This window comes from Bos indicus x Bos taurus, chromosome 17 (genome assembly GCF_003369695.1).
Source record: "Bos indicus x Bos taurus breed Angus x Brahman F1 hybrid chromosome 17, Bos_hybrid_MaternalHap_v2.0, whole genome shotgun sequence".
NCBI classification, from domain to species: Eukaryota; Metazoa; Chordata; class Mammalia; order Artiodactyla; family Bovidae; genus Bos; species Bos indicus x Bos taurus.
Window position 1 is genome coordinate 7,472,699 of NC_040092.1, and position 22,648 is coordinate 7,495,346.

General features: G+C 51.8%; 1 protein-coding gene across 2 annotated transcripts; it reads right to left on the bottom strand.

The window, feature by feature from the left end:
* Positions 1–6,909: 6,909 nt before the first annotated feature.
* CRYBB2 (crystallin beta B2) lies at positions 6,910–18,836 on the bottom strand. Of its 2 annotated transcripts, XM_027566463.1 has the most exons (6): positions 17,835–18,836; positions 16,049–16,128; positions 13,172–13,290; positions 10,520–10,652; positions 9,113–9,255; positions 6,910–7,170 (listed from the first exon to the last, which is right to left on the bottom strand). In XM_027566463.1, exons 2-6 carry the CDS (start codon positions 16,100–16,102, stop codon positions 7,002–7,004), a joined length of 618 nt encoding a protein of 205 aa, XP_027422264.1. In that variant the 5' UTR covers positions 16,103–16,128; positions 17,835–18,836; the 3' UTR covers positions 6,910–7,001. The 2 variants fall into 2 exon arrangements, with proteins under 2 accessions (XP_027422264.1, XP_027422265.1); XM_027566464.1 differs by lacking the exons at positions 16,049–16,128; positions 17,835–18,836 and adding an exon at positions 13,918–14,099.
* Between the last annotated feature and the right edge of the window lie 3,812 nt (positions 18,837–22,648).

A 22,648-nucleotide genomic window follows, 5' to 3' on the forward strand; every position in this document is an offset into this window, starting at 1 on the left:
ATCTCATGCAATCTTTATGACACCTCGTTTTATGGATGAGAGAGGAGAGACCCAGAGAAGTTGACTGACTTGTCTAAAGCCACACAGCCTGGAGGAGGAAGCTGTTACATAACTCCATGCACACTTTGTCCTAAGCTCAGTTTACAACAGCATGAAATTTCAAACACTTACATGACACTACCCTGCTCCAAGAGCTTCACCAATTATTAATTCACATTAATTAATATATCAATCATTCACAACACCCCAGTAAGGTAGGTACTGCTATTATGCCTATTTTTATGAATAAGGAAATGAGGGTTATTTAGGCTCAGTTGCAGTGTTCTTGCTCTCAGCACAAAGAGTCATAGGGCCACTCCAAGAGAGGTTAATGCAGCTTAGTTTATAGTAAACCAGATCAGAAGAACATAGATCGATACCCATCAATACTGGATGGGATGAGTGACTTGTATTATGTCTGTACCACAGCACATTCCCTACCTGTTAAGAAGCATGGTATAAACCTGCTACCTGTTAACATCGTGAATAAGTCCCAGAAGCATGATATTGAGAGGCGAGTTTAAGTCATGAAAGCATACACTGAATATAAGGTTTATATCAAGTCTGGAAACTAGACTAAGCATAGTGTATGAATAGTCCCATGGGGAGTAAAAGTCAAAAAATAAATCAGGATACAGTGGTCACCTTAAGGCAAAAGCAGGAAGGAGACGGACTCAGGAGGACACTGCTGCACCATATCGTGCGCGTGGTCAGTCACTCAGTCGTGTCCAGCTCTTTGCAGTTCCAAGGACCTACGTAGTGCATCAAGCTCCTCTGTCCATGGAATTTTCCAGGCAAGAATACTGGAGTGGGTTGCCATTTCCTTCTCCAGGGGATCTTCGCCACCCAGGGATTGAACCCACGTCTCCTGCATCGTAGGCAGACTCTTTATTGACTGAGCCACCAGGGAAGCCCACTGTACCGTATTAATAACATTTTATTTCTTATTTTAAAATGTCAGAAGAAACAAACAAATGTGCTTTGAAAAGTTTAACGGCCCTGGACCACATGGAACACTGCAAGCAGATGGGAGAATGCCTAAGGGCCCCTCACAGGGAGTGGGTGCACTGATGTTTCCCTCCATCCTTCACCCCACCCCAACAAGGCAGGCAGCTGCCCTCTCTTGTCGGTCCAGTCTCTCCGTTTTCCCCAGCTTCACACCAGCCAGAGAAGTGCTCTCTACTGCCAATCGAGGACCAAGCCACTCCCTTGCTCAGAGCCCCTCAGGGCCCTCCAAGGGCCATCTAGGGGAAGTCTGAAGGGCTGCCTCCAAAACCTTGGAAGACGGTCAACTCCCTCCTCCCCTCTTGTCATGGTTGAGTGTCTGTTCACAACTCACTTGTAAAACCGAAGGTAAACTTCAGCCCTTTTCATTCAAAACCAGATCACAGTCACCTTTTGTTTGGATAAAACAAAAGGACGCAATGGCCCTGTCCTCTCATTTAGGCCTCAGATCTCCCTCTGTTTCATCTGTACCTCTTGCCCTCTCTACTCTCCTCCCCGCAAGGCTTCAAGACCAAAAGATGGTAGGCAGCAAACACACCCCAGATTCCTTCCACTGCCTCTTCCCAGAATCACCAGAAAGATGCAAGAAGGTTGAGGTGTGTGTGCGTGTGCACGCGGACACAGGTGCCCACACACGGTACACATTAAAAAATAAAACTCTAAAATTCTTTTCCTGTTTATGACTCCATATCTGTTTTTAATAGAGTTGCTATGTACAATATATGTCAGATATATATCTATGTACATATGAAATGCCAAGACATTTTTGCGTACATATTTTAGACACCCAAGGCTTTCTGCTTGCCAGTAACAAAGCCCCTGCCTCCAGACCTCAGTTTTCCCATCTGTGACGTGGCAGACTTGCTGCCCCCACCCCCCACTTGCAGCTCTGACAGTTTATCTGAATTTATCTCATACACGGCAAGGAGAAAACACCTATTGTGCATGCTCCTGCTGCTGCTAAGTCGCTCAGTCGTGTCTGACCCTGTGCGACCCCCTGGACTGCAGCCCACCAGGCTCCTCCGTCCGTGGGGTTTTCCAGGCAAGAGCACTGGGGTGCGAGCTGCTGCCGGCTCCCTACTGTGCATAGTTTATCCTAACTGCTGCCCTCCCTGTCTGCACCCTGGCCTGAAATCCCATCCTCTATGACCTCACCCACTGTCCTCTTTAAAAATAAACTTGCCCATGCCCCAGGATAAGGATCCCTAGTTCTCAGCGTGGGGGTCTGCACCCCAGGAGATGGTTGGCTGTTTGGAGTCACAACTCGAGGGTGTTACTGACGTCTACTGGACAGAGGCCAGCAGCGCAGCAAACAACTTGTAACGCACAGGACGGGCCCACGCTCAGCCGCTCAGTCTTGTCCGACTCCTTGTGGCCCCCAGACTCTGGCCCATCGCACTCCTCTAACAATGGAATTTTCCAGGCAAGAATACCAGAATGAGGTACCATTTCCTACTCCAGGAGATCTTCCCAACCCAGGGATTGAACCTGCATCTTCTGCATTGGCAAGCAGATTCATTACGACAGAGCCACCTGAGAAGGCCCCAGTCGGTCCCAGGACCCACATCAGGAGAGCTAAGGTTCAGAGGCCTGCCCTAGACTGAAGGCAATGGTTGAGTATTTTTTTATCCTCTCTAGACTGGCGGGTCCCCAGTCTCCAGGGTCCCTGATGATCTGAGGGGGAGCTGCTGTAACCATAACACAAATAAAGAACGATAAATGTAATGCACTTGAATCATCCTGAAACCATCCCCCCGCCCAGTCAATGGAAAAACTGTATTCCATGAAACCAGTCCCTGGTGCCAGAAAGGTTAGGGACTGCTGCTCTAGAACCGGAAGTTTAAAAGAGACAAACACCTTTGTTCCTGAGCAGCTAGACACTGGGCTCTGAATCTGAACTCTTCGCTTCGGAGGACCTGTCGCTGAACAAGTCACATGCACTCTGTTTTCAGATAAGAACATTAAGGCCACAGAGCTGTGAAGAGGCAGGGCTCGATCTCACCTTCTGATGGGTTCTGGAGTCTGTGCTCTGGAAGGACTCGTGGGGGATGGTCACCACTTCAAGGAGGAGGGGAAGGAGGGATCCTTCCCAGCTCAGGGAGCAAGACGAGCTTTGCACCCCGCTGCTTGACCTTCCCAGACTGCCAGTCTTCACCTGGACATGACCAGTTTTAAGGAGGTTGTCTTCTTGGCCACACCTGATCTCTGGGCTGGGCCACCCATTCATTCCTTCCTCCTTCCTTCATGCATTCAATATTTATCAAGCCTCAACTGTGTGCGGGCTCTTGAATATAGAATGCAAATCCGACCTCCTCCCTGCTCTTAGGGGAGACTTCAGTCTAAGATGGAATGAAATGAAGTAAGGAATAAAAGAAAGGTAAAACCACACCGTGCTTAGGCCTTCGTTAGACAGATGAGGGACTTTCCCAGCAGCACAGAGAATAAGAATCTGCCTGCCAAAGCAGGGGACATGGGTTTGATCCCTGGCCTGGGAAGATCCCACAGGCCATGGAGCAATTAAGCGTGTGAGCCACAGCTACTGAAGCCCACCTCTTGGGCCTGGGCTCCTCAACAAGAGAAGCCACTGCGGTAAGAAGCCCGTACACCATAACAAACAGTAATCCCTGCTCACTACAAGGACAGAAAGCCCACGCAGGGCAACAAAACCCAGCGCAGCCAAAAATAAATAATTTTTTTAATTAAAAAAAAAAAACACCAGACTAGCTCTCAGCGCTTTTGTGAGTCATGATTAGGGTCTTTATCTGGAGGGCGACAGGGGCCCATGGCAGGTTTAAGCAGGAGAATGTCACAATTGGGGCTGCATTTTTGAGTGGATTCCCTCTGCTGTGTAGAGATGGGGCTGACCGGGCAGAAGGAACGCAGAGGGACCTGTGAGGAGGCTGTTGGGATTATGTGAACAGGAGAGGATGCGCTTGGATCCGGGAATTAGTGAGTAGTGGGTGCTGCTGCTGCTGCTGCTAAGTCACTTCAGTCGTGTCCGACTCTGTGCGACCCCATAGACGGCAGCCACCAGGTTCCCCCGTCCCTGGGATTCTCCAGGCAAGAACACTGGAGTGGGTTGCATTTAACAGAAATTCAAGAGGTCAAAGGGTGATGGAAATTCAGGAGACCAACCCTGGGACATCACATACCTGTTTCGTTTCTAGCATCTCCTCAGGGCAGCTCTGCCAAAGCTTCCTGATGCCCAAGTCCGAAGCCCATCAACTCCCCTCTTCCCTACGGGACCAAACGTTTGCTTTTAGGAGGACATTGCTGCGGCTCTGAGGTGGGCCTGACCTCCAGCCCAGGTTCCCGGCACCGCCTGTCCAGAGGAGCCCTGTGAAACGCCGCCCAGCCCCGTCAGCTGGCATCAAAGGCCCCAGTGAGGAGGAGGCATGGGAAGGGCTATTTTAGGCTCCTTATTTTTAAAGCAGGAGTCAGGGCGCTCCTCCCCTTAGCATCTCCAGGACTGGAAGCTTCCATGGGCACCCCCGACCTCCCACCAGCCCAACACCAGAGAGAGACAGGAATGGCTGCAGGGCTGCACAGTGACCACGGGCAGTCAGAAAAGGGTCCCTCAGAATGGCTGGTGAGGGGTTCGGAGCATGGAGGTTCAAAGGCAGCCAGAGTCCTGGGTTCCGACACCAGCTTTTTCACTTTCTCTTGCTTTTAAGAGTGGCCTTGGGCAAGTCATTCCCTCCGCTGCGACACTCAGTTACTCCTCTGTAAAACAGGAACCACCCACCTGACCTGTAACAACCTGTAGCTGCCCTGCACACTGTTTCCAATCAGAGCTCGGGGTGGGGTGGGGTGGGGGGCAGCCCTGAGGACGATGCTCTGTTGCCACCTTGTGGCTGAAAGGGGAAGTGTCGCCTGGAGGCCGGAAAGGAGAAGCCGCGTGGGGCTCTGAGAGGATAAAGGGAGAGGTCCACGCGGAAGGAGGGGGAGGGTGAGGGACAGCGCACAGCCCCCCTGTGACAGACGGACGAAGAGGGGGAGGAGGGTGAAGGGAAAGACAGGGATTGAATGGGGAGACAGAGATAAAGGGAAAAAAGGAAAAAAACAGAGAGTTAAAAGACAAAGATGGAGAAAGAAGCAGAGGCACCAGCAAAAATAAATACAGGTCCCAAGAGAGACCTGTGGCCCAGTGGCTAAGATCCTATTTCCAAATAAAGTCTCATTCTGAGGTATCAGGGGTTAAGGCTTCAACATATGAACTTTGAGGGAGGAAAACAATTCAACTCATAATCACCACCATGATTCACACCATAACCACCACCAGCTACTTCCATCCCCCGGGAGAGGAACCTGTCTGCGGCAGGGGCTGTGCCCGCCTGCCTTTGTAGCCCCTACTCTGCCCATTCCGGGAACAAAACAGGTACTCGGTGACTGTTGGGTGAAGACCGAATGAACAAATCGAAGCCGGCAACATTTATGAGTTCCCACCTTCATGGTAATTAATCTCTTTAGCTCATTCAATAGGGTTTCCCATTTTTCTAGATTTGAGGAAATGATTTTATATGGAGATATAAAGGGGCAGGCTTATCTAAAATGTCCTTGAAGAAGAAGGATGATTTAGGGCAAAGGGTAGGACAGAACTGAGCACGCACGCACACATATGCACATGCACACTGCAAGATTTATTACACAGCAATGGCTATTAACATAACACCGTAAGAACAGAGATGCACAAACAGAATCGGAACAGGAGAAAAAGAGCCCATAAACACATCCCCTGTATATGTGACGATTTACTACGGAACAGAGAGGCAGCTTTGTGCCACAGTGAGGGGAAAATGGACTTCTCAATAAATTACTCCAGGACAACAGTGATCCAAAGCGGGGGAAAAAGAGATCAAAAATGAACAATTAGGCCCCTGCCACATACTATACACAAAAATCAACTCCAGGACAACTGAGAGCTTAAATGGGAAAACTTTAAAACCTGTAGGGAAAAACTTTGGAGAATATATTCATGACAAATGGGGCAAGAATTTCTTAAAGAAGACACGGCAGGCATGGCAGATACAAACCATAAAGGTGCAGACCGATGTTAAATCACATCAAAATTCAAAACTACACATCAAAAGACAGCAAAGACAAAGGAAAAAGAAGCTGCTCTCTGGGAGCGGGTATTTGTACTACAGAAGACCAACCAGTGTTTAACATTTATATAGACGGTGCCTGGATTATCTCGTCATTCTTGCTATAACCCTGTTAGGGAGACACTATTTTCCCCCTGTTTTTCCAAGTAGGAAGGCTCTGAGGTCCCATGACTGGGCAGGGCTCCAGAACAGCCAAGTGAATCCAGACTCATAAGATGCAGGAACCCAGCCCTCAGCTGCTACACTAAGTGACCACCCCAACCAGGGCATGAACAAAGGGACCACAGAACACACACACACAGAGACGGGTCTCCATGACCTCTCTCCGGGATGGGGGTGGGCGTTACAGGGTTTGGGGCTCCTCTGGGCAGATTTAAATAAACTCCCAGTTTCAAGGTGATAAGGCAACTCTGTGGGAACAGCAGGCAGTGGGTACCTTTTTAGGGTCCGGAGCAACTATCACGTGCCCTGAATGACTGTGCTTGGCAACCACACAAGGACGACTCAGAGGTCAGCCAAGCCAGTCACTGGGGGGGCAAAGGGGGCCGTAAGTCAGGTGAAGAAGCAGAGGCTCAGAGAGGCTGGACAGTGTGCCCCAGGTCACAGAGCTAAGCAGAGCTGAGAAGTCTCGGTGAGGCTGCCCCACCCTCACCCCGTCACTTTCTGGCTCTCTTGTCGTTCTGTGTCTGCCTTACACACACACGCATGCACGCACGCAGCACCCTGGCTTCCACAGGCGATAAAAAGACGCTGCCTCAGGTAAGTTGCAAGTCACACTTTATTCACTCTCCAGGATGTCTGGTGGGATGCTGGGCAGAGGCCAGCCCCTGGGAAGGAGGCAAGGGAGGGGCACTAGCTGGAGGGGTGGAAGGCGCCCCGCTGGTGCCACTGCATGTCCCGGATGCGGCGCACGGACTGCACCTGGGGCTGGGGGGCCCCAAAGTCACCGCTGTCCTTGTAATCGCCCTTCTCCAGCAGGTACTGCAGCCCGCGGTAGCCGGGGTACTGGTAGCCAACCCACCTGCAGGGCCAGAGGTTGGGGGAGGGCACGTGGGGAAACAGGAAACGCAGATGGAGAGAGACACGAGGGGGATGGCTCAGCCACTAGGAAGGGTGGGCCTCCCAATCATCCCACACTACCTGGGTGTTGAGCAGAGCACCACCACCCTTCCCGGGTCCAGCCTCTGCTTTCTTCCTCCCCTTGATGCGGAGCTCGCTACCTCTAGAAGCAACTATTTTTTAAAGATTTTTTTTTAAGTGGACCATTTTTTTAAAGTCCTTACTGAATTTGTTATAATACTGCTTCTGTTTTACGTTTCTGTTTTTTGGCCCTGAGGCCTATGGTATCTTAGCGCCCTGATCACACATCAAACCCATACCCCCAGCATTGGAAGACTAAGTCTTGACCACTGGACCACCAGGGAAATTCCCAGATGCAGGCCTGGCACTGGGATCAGAGGAAGCGGTGATCTCAAGCTCACCTAAGCTTAGGGTAAGACAGGCCTCCTGCCCAATCCCCAGCAAGGCCAAAGGGCAGCAGCAAAGGTCCCAGGACCCCTCCAGGATCCTGCCACCATTTGAAGCCATCACCATTTAGGGGGTCACTCACTGGGCACCTGACAACTGTTACAGTCTTCTCCCCAGGAGGCATCACACAGGCCTGGCCCCCACGAACCTGCCTGGCCAGCCCCTGTGGACACCTCCAGCTCTGCCTCTCACACTCACTCCAGCCACTGTGTCTCTGCAGCCCAACCACTCTGTCCCCTGCAGAGCCCAGGGGACTCACCAGGCTCCTCCCACCACAGGACGCTTGCACATGCCATTCTGGCTGGGGCATCCTTCCTTCTCTTTACCTCTATAGTTCCTGCTTTCTTGAGACCTCAGCTCAAGAGCCCCTTCTTTAAGGAAGGAGACTAGATTTGCATGGATTCCTAATTATGAACAGTTGCCTCCAACCAGACCTTTAGCTACACAAGACCGAGGCCAGGTCTCTTTAACCTACCTTGAATTACTGATCACCTATCATGGTGTCTGGCATATGACATCACTTGACAAATTGAACCAATGGGATGAGTAAGTGACCGGGCTCAGGAATACAGAACTGTGCACACTCTAAGCGTTTGACAAGCCCCAGAAAGCCAGTATATACTGGGAAACTAGTGCTCTTGGGGCGGAAAAAAAAGTTTTGTTTATAACACTTTCCAATCTCTGTGGTGTACATAGGTCTACAATGGCTTATTTCAAGTTACCAATGATTAAACAACTGGCTCACGGTAAATTCTGAAAAGTTAAGTCAGCTTTTGCAAGCTGGTACAAGCTGGCTCAGGCAAACCACTGCCCGAAGTCCATCTTCAGATTCCCCATAGAATCCACGTTTTTCACAGTGAGAAATTCCCCAATGCTGGTGACTGAGGTTTACGTGCCGAAGAAATTTAATTTGGTGGAGAACCTCCTATTTCCAACCTCAGGAATGCATGCAGAGAAAGGCCAGCATGTGCTGCGCTTCCTGTCTCTCTCAGCTCTGTAAAGACCCCTCGATTCATTCCTAGCCTTCTGATCTCCCCCCACCCCCCCGCCTCTGCCTTACCCTGCCCCCACCCAACATTTACTATCCTGCTCTTCAGAGTTGAGGTTAAGGCCATGATTTCTCTCTTTCAAAAGCAAGGTGTTGCCCAAAAGGCAGGTCAGGATGAAACAGGGACTGAAAGCCACATGCAGGCGTCTGATGATTTCAATGCCCATTTTCCAATGGGAAGGCAGGGGTCGGGAATGTACAAGACCCCCAGAGCTCAGGGCAGAGCAGGGCTCGGCAGCTCGGAGCCTGGGCCCCTGGGGCAGGGCGAGCTCGGGGCAGAGCAGGGCTCGGCAGCTCGGAGCTTGGGCTCCTGGGGCAGGGCGAGCTCGGGGCAGAGCAGGGCTCGGCAGCTCGGAGCCTGGGCCCCTGGGGCAGGGCATGTACTCACGTGCCGCTCTGCACACGCACGGAAGACACCTTCTCCTGGTAGCCGTGGGCGTGGAAGCTGGGCACATCATCGTCTATCACCTCCATCTTCTTCCCCGTGAAGTTGGGGTTCTCATACAGGGTGATCTTGTGCTCCTGGCTGTCCTGTGGATGGGGAGCGGGGGAGTGGGAGTGCGGGTGAGGGCACCCAGGGTGCCCTGGAGTTGGGACCAGCACGCTCCGCCTGCAGCCGTCTGCCCGAGACCCCTACCACTCAAGCGTCGATGCCATTGGCCAGCCACAGTGGTCATTCTACTGGGCTACTTCATGTAGCATTCACTCAGCTTCTACTCTGGGGAGTACTTGACTCTGAAATGGCATTTTTCCCTCCCACAGCCTCAACTCCCCTTTTTAAAAATAAATGGTAGCCATGATACATACATATGCATAGGCATATCGTGCCTCTAGTAGACACAATATCTTGGCTTTCCTTCACCTCCACATATCTTCCCATTCTCCTGTTCCTCTGACATTCTTCCTCTCCGTCTAGCATTCTTTCTTTAAGCTACTCTTGGCTCAGACAGTAAAGAATCTGCCCACAATGCAGGAGACCCAGGGTCGATCCCTGGGTCGGGTCAATCCCCCGGAGAAGGGAATGGCTACCCACTCCAGTATGCTTGCCCGGAGAATTCCATGGACAGAGGAGCCTGGTGGGCCACAGTCCATGGGGATCCCAAAGAGTCAGACACAACTGAGTGCTATTTGGCAGATGAAAAAACTGAGCCTCAGAGAAAGTGACTTGGCCAAGGTCACACGCACAGCCAGAAGGACTAGAGTCAGCAGAGGAACTCAGGTCTGTAGAATGCTAAGTCCAGTGTTGTTTGATTTGGCATCAAGCAGGGGGAAGTAGGCTGGGCTGGGAGGTTTGCAAGTGTAACTGAGCAACACTGGTCCCTTAGCCCTCGCAGACCACACACCAGTAAGAATCAGGATCCGAGAAGCTCTGAATGGTCACAAGGGCATGAGCTATGAACAAGAATAAGCTATCTTCTCCTCCATCCCCAAACCCAGAATTTCTCTGAGTATTTACAGCAGCAATCATTAGGGAGCAATTGCTCTGTGACAGGAGTTGCATAGACCTGAAGAGCACTGTCCACATAGACTAGAATGTGAATGGCACCCCATGGAGCATTTTGAATGAAGCCTGAAGCCCCTGAAGTTGTGCACTGTGGCCACGCTCAGGCTACGCCGTTGATACTAATATCCCCACTTTGCAGATGCAGAAACTGAGGTTCAGGGAGGTGAAGTGACTTATGCAAGGTCACACAGCTGGGGGCATGATGCCAGGGGGGAAGGCTCCTTCCTAGTCCCTAGACCTCTGGCTCTAAGCAGGGCAAAGAGAGGAAGACGATGAGGGACGGGGGCTCACCACTTTGATGGGCCTCAGGGAGCTGAGCGAGTCCGTCCTCCGACTGCTGGTCCACGAGTCCCAGCGTGGGTACTCACCCTTCTCAAACACGAACTGCTCCCCTTTGCAGTTGGCCTGCTCATAGCCCACCCAGCTGCAGTAGAGACACAGAGACAACAGGTCAGGCTTACTCCAGACTTCCTCTGGTGGGACCCTGGCTCCTCCCTCAGGCTCCAGAGTTCACAGTTTCCCAGCTCATCACAATGAGCAGCAGCCTCATCTAAACCGAAGCACAGTGAATCCAAGGGCAGCGTCACCTCAGTTATTCAAAACCCAGCACCATGCTGGCTTCAATCATCTGGAACACAGTCAAGAAATACAAAGGAAGCCTAAAAGATGACCTAGCAACAAGCACAGATGTTCAGAATCCATGTCCTGGGGCCAGTGGTATACTGGTGAATTAACAAGGAGCTCTCAAAAACAAAACAAATCCAGCTTGCCAGTTTCCATGGACGTGGCCGATTTCAAGCCCTACATGTGATATCACTGCACACGGAGCTGGGAACAAATGCGCCCTGTTGGCTTTCACCACTGAGAACAGGCTCCAGAACATCACTGCTTCTCAAGCTCACACACCTTGTTCATACCCATTCTCTCTGGATCTTTTCCTCTTTTGTTCTTGATGGTGGTCTCTGGACTCATTTTGTACAGACAGAACACCAACAGTCTTAGATCCACTAGGAGAGAAATAGTACCTTAAAAGGAAGGATTGCCTGCCAACAGGGCATGGCTAATAGAGGAAAGGGCATAGTCAGAAAAAGGCGGCATGGTTTCATGATGCCTGGTGTTTGGGGGCAGTTCATCACAGAGGCTAACAATCCAGCCTGACACAGTAACTGCTGTTCAGGACAGCGATCTAAGTCCTTAAGAGAAAAGGAGATGGTGTTTCTTGCTGCTTTTAGAAGAGTATGCCTGCCCTCTTGATCTAGCAATTCTGCTTTAGGTCACGTGTCCTTAGAAAACATTTGTCAAGAGCTTGCAGACATATGGGTAAGAATGTTCATCATGTTGTTGTTTATAATATCAAATAATAGAAACAACTTACACAGCCAATCGGCAGGGCCTGGTCGAGGAAACTGGGTAATATTCTGTAATGTGATGTTAAAAAGGCATGAAAAATAATAAGCTAGAACACAGGGTCTCAAATTTAACCGGACAGAAACATCACTAGGCGGATTTGTGCAATGCAGATTCCTGGGCTCCAGACCCAAGAGTCTGATTCAATGGGGCAGGGAGGGGGCCCAAGAACATGCACTTCAAAGCCTCCCTCTTCTGTGACTGAGGCAGATTTAGCTCTAAACAGCTCTTTCAAAAACATAGACATAAAATGCTCCTTAATGACACAGAAAGAATTTGAGATATCTTGCAAAGTTTTCAAAATGAGTTATAAAACAGTTTGTAAAGCATGATCTGACTTCTGATTAAATGTATTTCTAATATATATTTGGTGAAACACATACAGAGAAAAATCTAAGTATATACAAACAAAAGTCAAAATCTTAATGGTTACTTCTGAGTAGTAAGATTAGAGTCATATGGGGTTTTTTGCACTAAGCCATTTCTCCTTAATGTTAAACAATGAACAATAAAAATATCAAAGATAAATTTTTAAAAAGAAAGCAGAGAAGTGTAAAGTCTATTTGAGAAATTCTGCCATCCAAATACTAAAAAAAGAAAATCAGATGTGGTTCTTCAATGGTCTAAACCTCAGCTGTCCATGAAGACATGGTCCTAGGCAGGCTGGTGTCCTGAGTGCGTCAGGTTGGTGGGGCTGGGTGGGGCCGTTCCTTTGGCTGTGTCGTCCACCAGAGACTCTGATTCAAGCAGGGCCATCACTCTCTGCAGAATGCCCTGTGAACCCTGAGGTGTGGGGCGGGTCACTCAGGACCCACACCAGACTCACTGACCCGCTGGCTGGGTGTCACTGGTGGCCACCTGATTCCGGAGGCTCTTGCAAAGAAGGAACCACTGGGGAACCACAAAGACAGGACCCTGAAGGCTGTGCTCAACTATGTGACCTGAGCATGGCTCTGTCCGACCAGACCAGTCACCCCCCCTTCTTTCTTGGGTATGGGGTCCCAAGCCTGCTGGCCCCCAAATGTGTCAGCGAGTCTACTAAGACCAAGTTATCATCAGGAACAGGGAAGGGAGGGATGGACGCAGAGCTGGGACATCCAGCTTTAGACCTCCCAGCAGAGTGAGGACAGTCCCAGAGTCAGAGACTGGCAGCTCTGCCAAAGTCCATGGGAGTCACCGTGTCCATCACCCTGCCTCAAGGAAGTGGCTGACCTGGGTGTCAGGCTTTTCACACGGGCTCCATCGCATCATCCCCAGGAGGACACAGTTAGACTTGTCCTACAGAGGAGGAAACTGAGACCCAGAGAGGGAAGCTCCTGGTTCAACGGCACAGAAGTGGTGGAACCAGGGTTTGAAACCGAGCTCTCTGTCTGACTTCAAAACTCAAGCTCTCTCCGAAGGCTGCCAAGACCCCAAATCCTGGTCCCCTGATCGCACAGTCTAGCAGCTCAGGACAGATCCCTCCAGCTCCACAGTGCGGCCGCCTTGCCCGGTAGCCCCTGACCGATGAGGCCCTCCCCCTGCCCAGGTACATACGGTCCAGCCTGCACCAGGACGGAGCCCGCCTTCTCCACGCCAGTCTCCTTCAGGTTGGGGCAGGGCCCGTTGAGCTCATGCGAGTGACCCTGGAAGTTCTCCTGCTCAAAGATGATGATCTGCAACAGGAGAGAATCAGACCCTCATCATGACGGGGAAGAGGGAAGACAGGGCAGTGGGGTGGGGAGAGGACTCAGAGAGCCTCGACAGATGCTGAAGGGTTCTGTGCTTGGAAATCACGAAGCAAACATAGAGTCCGATAGTCCCAGCTCCAGTGACCGGCTGTGAGACCTTGAGGCAGCATTTCACCTCTCTGAGCCTCAATTTCCCCGTCTGTAAAATGGGAAATAAAGCCAGAACCTACCTCATGGGGTTGTTGGAAGGATTCAGAGGAGCATAGTGGTTAGTATACCATATTTGCTCTGTGTGTGGGAGGGGTAATCATATTAACTGAGGGACATGCTGTAAGGATCCCGAGTGGGTGGGTGGCAGAGCTGAACCTGTAGCCCAGGCCTGTCTGATGCGGTCTCCATCGGAGCACTGTTCTGGTGCCACTGGTCTGTGGGCCACAGTAGGAATAGCAAGATGCTAGGTAAGCCATGCTGCTCAAGCTTCTCCTGCCCTTGTCAGTACCACCCTGCACCCACACTTCACCCGTAAAACTACGCACACCCATGCCCTTTTCTTAAGCCCTCATAGGTTCTGAGCTTTCCTCTCCCTCGGGATACCTCTTAAGAACACTTTACCCCGCTTGCCTCATCTGGTCCTCTCATCAGCTCAGGGACAGGCTGGCAGAATCCCCATCAGGAAAAATGAAGCTCGGCAAAATGATAAGACTGCCCGCAGCTTCATAGCCAGTGCTAACTGGGAAGCAGGTGGGGATAGGGGGCAGCTGCCACCTTTTATGATTGCAAAGAGAACTCAGGGTCAGATGTACTTCCCCTGGGAGCTGCCTCTGGCTGAAGAGCTGGGCTCAGGGCAGCAGGCTCCCAGGAAGGGCAGCTGGAGAATCTACGTGCTCAGCACTGGCTGGGTCAACATGGCCCTCTCTCCCAGGCTGGGGATTAGCCACACAAAGCAGACAAAGCCAAGGGAGGGAGGCCCAGCAGGGCTCAGATTCCATGGGCTCAATTCAGGGTTGATGCTCACTGACTCGACCACGGATGGGTCAGGAGATCTGAGCTCCAGTATCTCCTCTGCTGCATCCAGCTGTGCAACCTGAGGAAGCCACACGATCGCTCTGAGCCTCAGCTGCCCAGACTGTGAAATGGGGAATCATGCCGACTTTGTAGGCTGAGAAGAATCCAGAACATGAGAGTCGAGGACTAGTGTGTTATGACCACCCTGGCCTGGGAGACAAGGGTTGCAGGCTAAGGAGGGTGAAGAAGGACAGCCTCCCCATGGATCTGAAAGGCCTCAGAGAGCCCAAGAGCTCAGTATTATTATTGTCGTTGCTATTTATGCACAGATGGATGCTAAAATTTTATGTATTACCTAATCCTTTCAACTTGCACTTTCCAATTCAGCAACCACTAGATGTATATTGAACATACGCAACGAGTCTGAATTAAAATGTGCTGTTAGTTTCAAATACACATCAAATGTTGAAGATTTAGTATGAAAAAAAGAATGTAACAGTCCTCTAATAATTTCTCTACTGCCTATACATTGGGATATACTGGGCTTAGTAAAATATCCGGAAGTTAACTTCCCTTGTTTCTTTTTACTTTGGTAACATGGCTACTTGTTGTTCAGTCACTAAGTCGTGTCTGACTCTTTCGTGACCCCATGGACTGTAGTCCACCAGGGTCCTCCGTCCATGGCATTCTCCAGGCAAGAATACCAGAGTGGGTTGCCATTTCCTTCTCCAGGGGCTCTTCCCAACCCAGGGATCAAACCTGGGTCTCTATCACTGTCTGGCAGATTCTTTGCCACTGAGCCACCTGGGAAGCCCAACATGGCTACCAGGAAGCATTAAACTCCGTCAGTGGCTCCCATTTGAAGTCGACTGGATGGCTGCTCCAAGCTTCAACCCCCTGGCCTTCTTGTGCTCAAGCTCATCCAGCCCGCTCCGACTCCTGGCCCTCTGCACTCGCCATGCTCTCTGCCTGGAACTCTCTCCCCTATCCCACTCCCTGATTTTCAATACTTCCTTACCTGACCTGGGCTTTTGCTCCAATGTCACCTCCTCTGAGGAGGCCTCCCTGACCTTAGCTAATATGTTCCTTGTTCACCCAGACTCTGAAGAACCCTACTTTTTTTGCTTCTTCCTAACACTTCTCATTACTTGAAGTTATGTATTTACTCGTTTATTTATCTGTCTTCTAGAAAGTAAGCCCCTTCGGGGGCAGAATGGAGCAAGCTGAGTCCAAAGTCAGACAAAAAAGCAGTTCCAGGATGGAATCCATGCCTGGGGCCCCCGAAGCAGAGGGGGCTGAGCCTGTTTCTTTGCCTCTTCACAGACACCTTAGGCCTTGAGTCCAACTCTCCCCATTTTTAGGAGGACCTGAGGCTCAGAGAGGTCAAGTGACTGGTCCAGGTCACAGAGCAGGTGTGGAGTCTGGAAGCCCACCCCTCCACCCATTCACAAGCCCCCTCTTAGACTGGGCTGAGGGTTCACCCCAGCTTTGGGGACCCCCTTGGGCAATGGGGTGCAGGGTAAGTCAGAGAAAATTGAGTCTCCAGAGTCAGAAATATGCTGGCTATGGGCTGGGAAGGGGCCTTTTGAATCAGCACCCTCCTCCACTGTGCAAGCTGGGGAGAATGTGGCCCAGAGAGAGGGACCCCAGAAAAGGAGCCACCAAACCCAATTTATAGAAGGGAAACCGAGTCTTAAGAGACTGTGTTTGCCACCCTGTGCCCTGACGTGGTACCCACCTTGGGGTTGAGGGGCTGCGGCTTGCCCGCTTGGGTCTGGTGATCTGAGGCCATGGCGGGCTGTTCCGTGCAGGAGTGACCTGGAAGGCATGGGGGACACAGCAGTGAGGACCCCTCAGGCCCTCGGCTCCCTCACTGCGGGGCCCGAGGCCCGTCACTCCAGCCCCACATCCTATTCTGTGCCTCCCGCCTGGTTTCAGGTTCTCCGAGGGCAGAGGGGACGGCCAGCGTCTGCCTGAACGTTCACTAGCTCTGCTTCTCTGTGTCCAGGCCGGCTCCAAAGTGGGACAAAGAAATGAGGTCTACTAAAAAATAAAGCGAGAAACTAGAACGTGACTGGGGACCCGCGTGGCCCCAGACAATTAATGCTACTACACCTCAATTGCTTATACATCAATCAATATTATGCAGAAATTCTTGAGTAAAAGAAAACAGCATGGGCAGAGGAAACTCACGCCCTGGCCATGCTTGGCCAGGTTGTAGTTCCCAATCTACAATCTCACAAAGTTCCCAGACTCCCTGTCCCTCACCCTCAGCTTCCTCCTTGACTCCCTCCCCACCACCCGGAATCCAGAAAGCTCCTCTCCACCACTGTTCTGCCCCCCACGACTAGTACACACGTATATTACGGAGCTCAGGCTACAAGAAAGCAAAAACATGAGTATCACACAACTTCAGACATGTATCAGCAGCAGCAGAATTTCTTAATGACTGAGAACATCAGAAAAGTATGAACAGCGGTCAAGTCTCTCCTCCCTTCCCGCAGGAAGGGCAGAGAACACAGCCTGCGTCTTCCCAGTGAGGAGGGGAGACTGTTCCCTTCTCCAGAGGTAACACCTGGCTTCCAGAAGCTCCTTCCACACCACAGCCCAGGCCAAGATGTTCTCCCAAAAGAGGACATTCAGCTAAACGGCTTGAGAGCCAAACCAGCCCTTCTCCCCTAGGAAGCCAGCCCTCTGGGTCTGTCCCTGTGCCCAAGGCCCCACATTACTGCCCCCCACCATTGGCGCCCTCAGACTAAAGGTTAAGCTCAGTTGGTTCAGCTCGGGAACTGTCTCTGCCACTTACCAGCATCAACCCCTGAGAAGTGCGTCCCCTCTGTGCCTCAGTTTCCTACTCTGTAAAATGGGGATGGGATGGTGCCAGGTCACGTCTACGGACAGCTTGGGATGATCCAAGTACAGAACAGAGAAAACCACAAGCACTCGACAGCGCCTGGAACCCGCTCAGCGCTCAGTACACAGTGGCGAGTACGGCTTTACTAGAGTCCCTTCCAGCCAGCTTCAGTCACCTGTGGTGGGAGCTTCCCGAGACGTGCGGCCGCTTCCTGCCCCACGGCAGGACACAAAGCAGGTGTCCCGCCGATGTTTGTGGGTGTGCAGAGAACTGACTCACCGCCCTAGACGTGAAGCTGAACCTTCCATGGGTTTATTCCTTCCACTCACAAACCCTCAGTCATATTCTTCTCTGCTGGCAAAACGAAGATGCTGACGGACCGTTTAGCATCAGTAAAGAGCATCGCCAAAGTACACGCTCCATGCCAGGCACCGCGCTGGACCACTCACCTACACTGTATCCGAGCCCCACGACAAAGGAGGTTTTAGGACCCGGCCCCTCTCCCCATTGAACAGAAAAGAAAACTGAGGCTCAGCACCTTGAGGTCTTGGCCCCAAAGTCACCTGGTCAGAAAGCACTAGCCTCTGGATTTGAACCCAGGTCTCCCACCTTTTCCATCAGGGAGCAGGATGAGAGCAAAAGGCAAGACGAGCAAGAGAGCCATTCTTACCAGTGACACCAGCCCCTGAGAGTGCCCGTGGAGCCTGCCAGCGGGAGGTGACATTTATACCTTCCCCAGAAGTGCCCGTGCCAAGACGGGTGACCGCTGCGTCCCCGTGGAACGCGCGGGGAGAATGCAGGATTAAGCCCACACCAAAGGCCGGGTCAGCAAATGCCCACAGACATTGTGTCTCTGCACAATAATGTCATTAGCTTTCAGATTCGGCTGCGCCAGGGTGGTCAGGCGGTCGAGCAAGAACATGCCCGCTTTGCATGCATCAGCCATCCAGCTGCCAGGCCCAGGGGCATGCTGGGTTCACTGGTGTGGTCAGTTGAGCCCTGGGGGAGGCAGACAGAGGCAAATCTCAGTGACCCTGGTAGAAAAAAAAAAGAACAAAAAACCAAGGACAGGAAGGTAGTTTGGCAGGGTCCAGCACCCACCCATCCATCCATTCAACAAATATTTATCAGGCATGGATTTGGTGCCAAGCTCTGTCCGAGGGGGCAGTGTCAGGCAGGGGACCTATCCGGGCCTGGACCATCCAGAAAGGCTCTGGGGGAGAGTCGAAGTCCTCAGAGATGGGGGGAAATGAGCCTGGGAAGCCAGGTTAGGAGGACAGCTTGAAGCAGAAGGGGACTGGGCACAACACACTGTCGTGGTATTTCAAGAAGACCTGCAAACAGGTTAATGCATCTCCAGGGTGCCTGCGATGGGCAGGGCCTGGGCTGGGCAGCCGGGGTGAGCAGAGGGCTGGCCAAGCCAGGTTGAGGAGAGGGAATGCCACCCTGAGGCCCTTGACTCTCCCGCACCCGCTGTTCCTCAGTGGGGTGCCCTCAGGATCCTTGACCCCCATGGTTTAGAGAAGGTTCTCAATCCCCTCTGCCAGTCCCATCACTGCCCCATGGGCACTTGGCCTTAACTGGCATGCACACCCTCTTTGTAGACAGTCTGTGTCCTGACCGAATCCAAGGTCAGGCAGGAGAGAGGGGATACCAGCAGGGCTTGGAGACTGGGTTGGAGTGAGGGGACTTGTTCGCCCCAGCTTCCATGCCCCCAGTACACACACACACCCCAGCCTCCCCATGCCGTCTCTCTCTGTAGCACTCCTCACCACCTGACGTTACGTTACTCTTTCACCTGCTGTTTTTACAATCGGCAGATAAGCATCATGAGGGCAAGGCCGTGGTCTGCCAGGCTGACCACCTATCGGGTTCACCCCAAAGGTCTGTGAGCCTTGTCATTACTCAGCCTTAAGGCCAAAGAAAGAGTCAGAGACAGCAGCAGAGACATAAGTGGTTTACTGGACAGATGATCTTACCAACCCGTCCTGGAGCCACGTGTGTCCAACAGGGAGCAGGACATGGCAGAAATTTCCAGCTACTCGGAGAAGGAGGTGGCTTCCCTTTGTAGACTGGCTTCCCTTTGTAGACGGAAGCGACGTAGGTGGGCTCACCAGTTACTAGGGACCAGTGAAGCCCTGTAATTGAAGGATTGGGTGGTCACGTGAGTAAAGCAGCAGGGACTGGCCAAGCAGGAGATGGACAGGAAGCAAGAGAACAGCCATCTTGAGTGGCCTCACCATACATGTCTCCCCTACACTCTCCATACAACCCTTACAACACTGGTCCGCCCCTCTTCCCCAATATCCCTGGGGTCAGGTAAAGGGCACCGCGGTCAAACAGCACAAACGCAATCCAGACACCAGCAGCTAGGGAGCATCACCAGTAATCCAGGTGCTCACTGGGTCAATTTTTCTTTGAAGTCCAGCAGACAACCACAACAGCATCTGGCTGTGGACCCAGCAATGAGGCCACCATTGTCGCCCAGTCTGTGAACAGATTCCCTCCACTCAGACAAAGGAAGAAACGTAGATGTTCAACAGGCACAACACAGGGACAGCCATGAAGCGACACACAGCGCCAAGCAGCTGCAGCGCTGAGATAGCCTCACCTGCCTGAGTCTCTGTCCTGCCTGCAGGACCGCACCGCCTGTGCACCCTCGGTCCCCACGGCAGCGCTGAATACTGGTTTAACAACGGACCCCCGCAGGTGCTGCTGTTTAGTCGCTCAGTCACGTCCAACTCTTTTGCAGCCCGTGGTCTGTAGCCCCCCAGGCTCCTCTGTCCATGGGATTTCCCAGGCAGGAATACTGGGCTGGCTTGCCATTTCCTTTTCCAGGGGATCTTCCCAACCCAGGGATCGAACGCGCAACTCTGGCACTGGCAGGCAGGTTCTTTACCACTGAACCACCAGGGAAGCCCATTTTCTCCAGTAGGCGTCCAGGTTAATTACTGTCGCAGCCTTAGGTGGGGCCACGGAGAGGAAAAGTGAAATCTGTAAACCCCTTTCTAATCCCATTCCTCGGGAGGCAACAAAGACAAACCAGAGGGACGTACCTGCCAGTCTCAGGCTCAACAGGGGGCAGAGTCTGTGTCATGGGCAAAAGGCAAAAGGGACTTCTTGGTTGACAATGATCCTTTGGTGTCAACAGTTGAGCTCAGATTGTGTTGACTATAGTCCTGGGTTATCATGGCATGGCACTGGGACGATGATCCTGGGATGCTCAGTGACAGTTCACAGGCTGGAGTCAGCCTCCTGGTCCACGTGCTGAGCACAATCTCCCCTCTCAACGTTTAAGGGGTCTTTTCATAGTCTGGCAGTGGCAGAGTTTGCAGAGCAGGTGGAAAAGCCAGTGTATTGTATGTTTAATGGCCCATTCCTGGACTTAATGGGCCTTAGTCACAATCCATGTCCAAGGGGGTCCCGTAGGTCACACACGGCTGTTCTAGACCCCGAACAGGGGTTGTGGTGCTCGAAGACTCTGGTTACATTTTGTAACGTCTCCCACCTGTTGTAACGCCTCGTAGCTGGCGTGTAGCCATGGTCCGGGCCCCTACATCGCTGCTCTGCCCCCTCCTGCGGCCAGGACTGGGGGGCGGGGGGGCGTGGTTTGGGGAGTGGGCTTGTCTTACCCGACCGGTAACCCCCAAGTACATGACAGATAATCCTCCCCTTTCGTCTGTATTCACCCGCCAACCCCGGGCAGTCAGAGGAACCCCGAGCGCAGAGCTGCCACCTTTAAACTGGAAAGAGACTCTGAGTTGAACAGGACACACTCAATCTCATGGAAGAGAAAGATGCCTCTCGTGGTGGTCAGCTACTCAGGGCCCCTCGTGCTAGTGAGCGCCACCTCAGGTCACCCCCTTTCCGTCCCCGTCCTCACTTCCCGATGCCTACACACTCATGAGTTTCCTCAGCCTCTTACAACCGTTAGTGAGCCTTGCAGTTGCCCAGCCTTGAACCTGGAGACAGAGAGACGTCAACGGTTATGGGACAGGGGACCTCACACGGCAGGAGGAAAGGGTCCTGAGGCAGCAACCCCACTTCCTGCGACAAGAGGCCGGCGCAACATGGCGGCGCTCCTCACCACTGGGGGAGGAAGGAGAGAGGCTTCCCTTGATTGGAGGAATCAATGTCACGTGGGCTTATTGGTTCCCAGGGAAACCAGCCCCTTGGGCACGCCCCTCACAACCCCTCGGGTTAATAATCATCCAGGTGTTTCCCTTAAATAAAGTAGCCCCTGGAGCTGTTCCGGCCTCAGGATTAGAACCATCCCTGGCTGGGGCAGAGGGTAGGCATGTGCACGGTCTCGTGTGTAGGTGCAGCTGAAGCGGGGGCTGGTGGAGCAAGGTAGAAGGGTACAGAGAACAAGAGAACAGCCATCTTAATTTTTTAAGACTTTTGTTGTGGACCATTTTAAAAATCTTTATTGAATTTGTTACCATATTGCTTCTGTTTTATGTTTTTTGGTTTTTTTTACTGAGAGGCATGTATAGGATCTTAGCTCCCCAACCAGGGATTGAACTTGCACCCCCCTGCGTTGGAAGGCAAAGTCCTAACCACTGGACTGTCAGAGAAGTCCCGAGAGAACCGCCACCTTGAATGGTCTGGCCACACACCATCATATCCCCAAAGCCCAGTGCGACACATAGTAGGGACTTGTTTTGGCTCCCTGGACTACCAAAACCAAGGGCCCAAAGCTAGTGGGCAGAATGGGGATGTAAAATGGTGCAGCCTCTGTGAAAACAGCGCAGCAGTTCCTGAAAAATTAAGCATAGGGTTCCATGCGTGTGTGTGCTAAGCCACTTCAGTTGCGTCCGACTCTTTGCGACCCCATGGACTGTAGCCCGCCAGGCTCCTCTGAACATGGGATTCTCCAGGCAAGAATACTGGAGTGGGTTGCCATGCCCTCCTCATAGGATTCCCATGTGATCCAGCAATTCTACTTCTGGGAGTGTACCCACGAGAAGTAAAGAGGAGACGGCAGCAGGCATTTGTATAATGCACCCTTGTTCATGACAGCATCACTCACAATGCCGAAAAGGTGGAAACAGCCCAGATGCTCACTGACAGCTGAATGGATCAACAAAATGAGCTCTAGCCTTACAATGGAATGTCACTCAGCCTTGAAAAGGAAGAAGATTCTGACACAGACTACAACCCAGATGAAACTTGAAGACATTATGCTAACTGACAGAAGCCAGGTACAAATACAGTACGGTTCCACTCAGATGAGATTATTAGTGCAGTTAAATTTAAAGACTGAAAGCAGGATCGTGGTTGCCAGGGTCTGGAGGGAGGGGTGACTGGGGAATTATGGTTTCATGAGTGCAGAGTTTCAGTTCTGCCAGATGAAAAACACCTCTGGAGATGGATGGTAACGATGATTGCAAGAGAACGTGAATGTATTTAATGCCACTAAAACGAATACTTAAAAGTGGCTAAAGTGGTAAATTTAATCTTATGACTATTTTATCACAATAA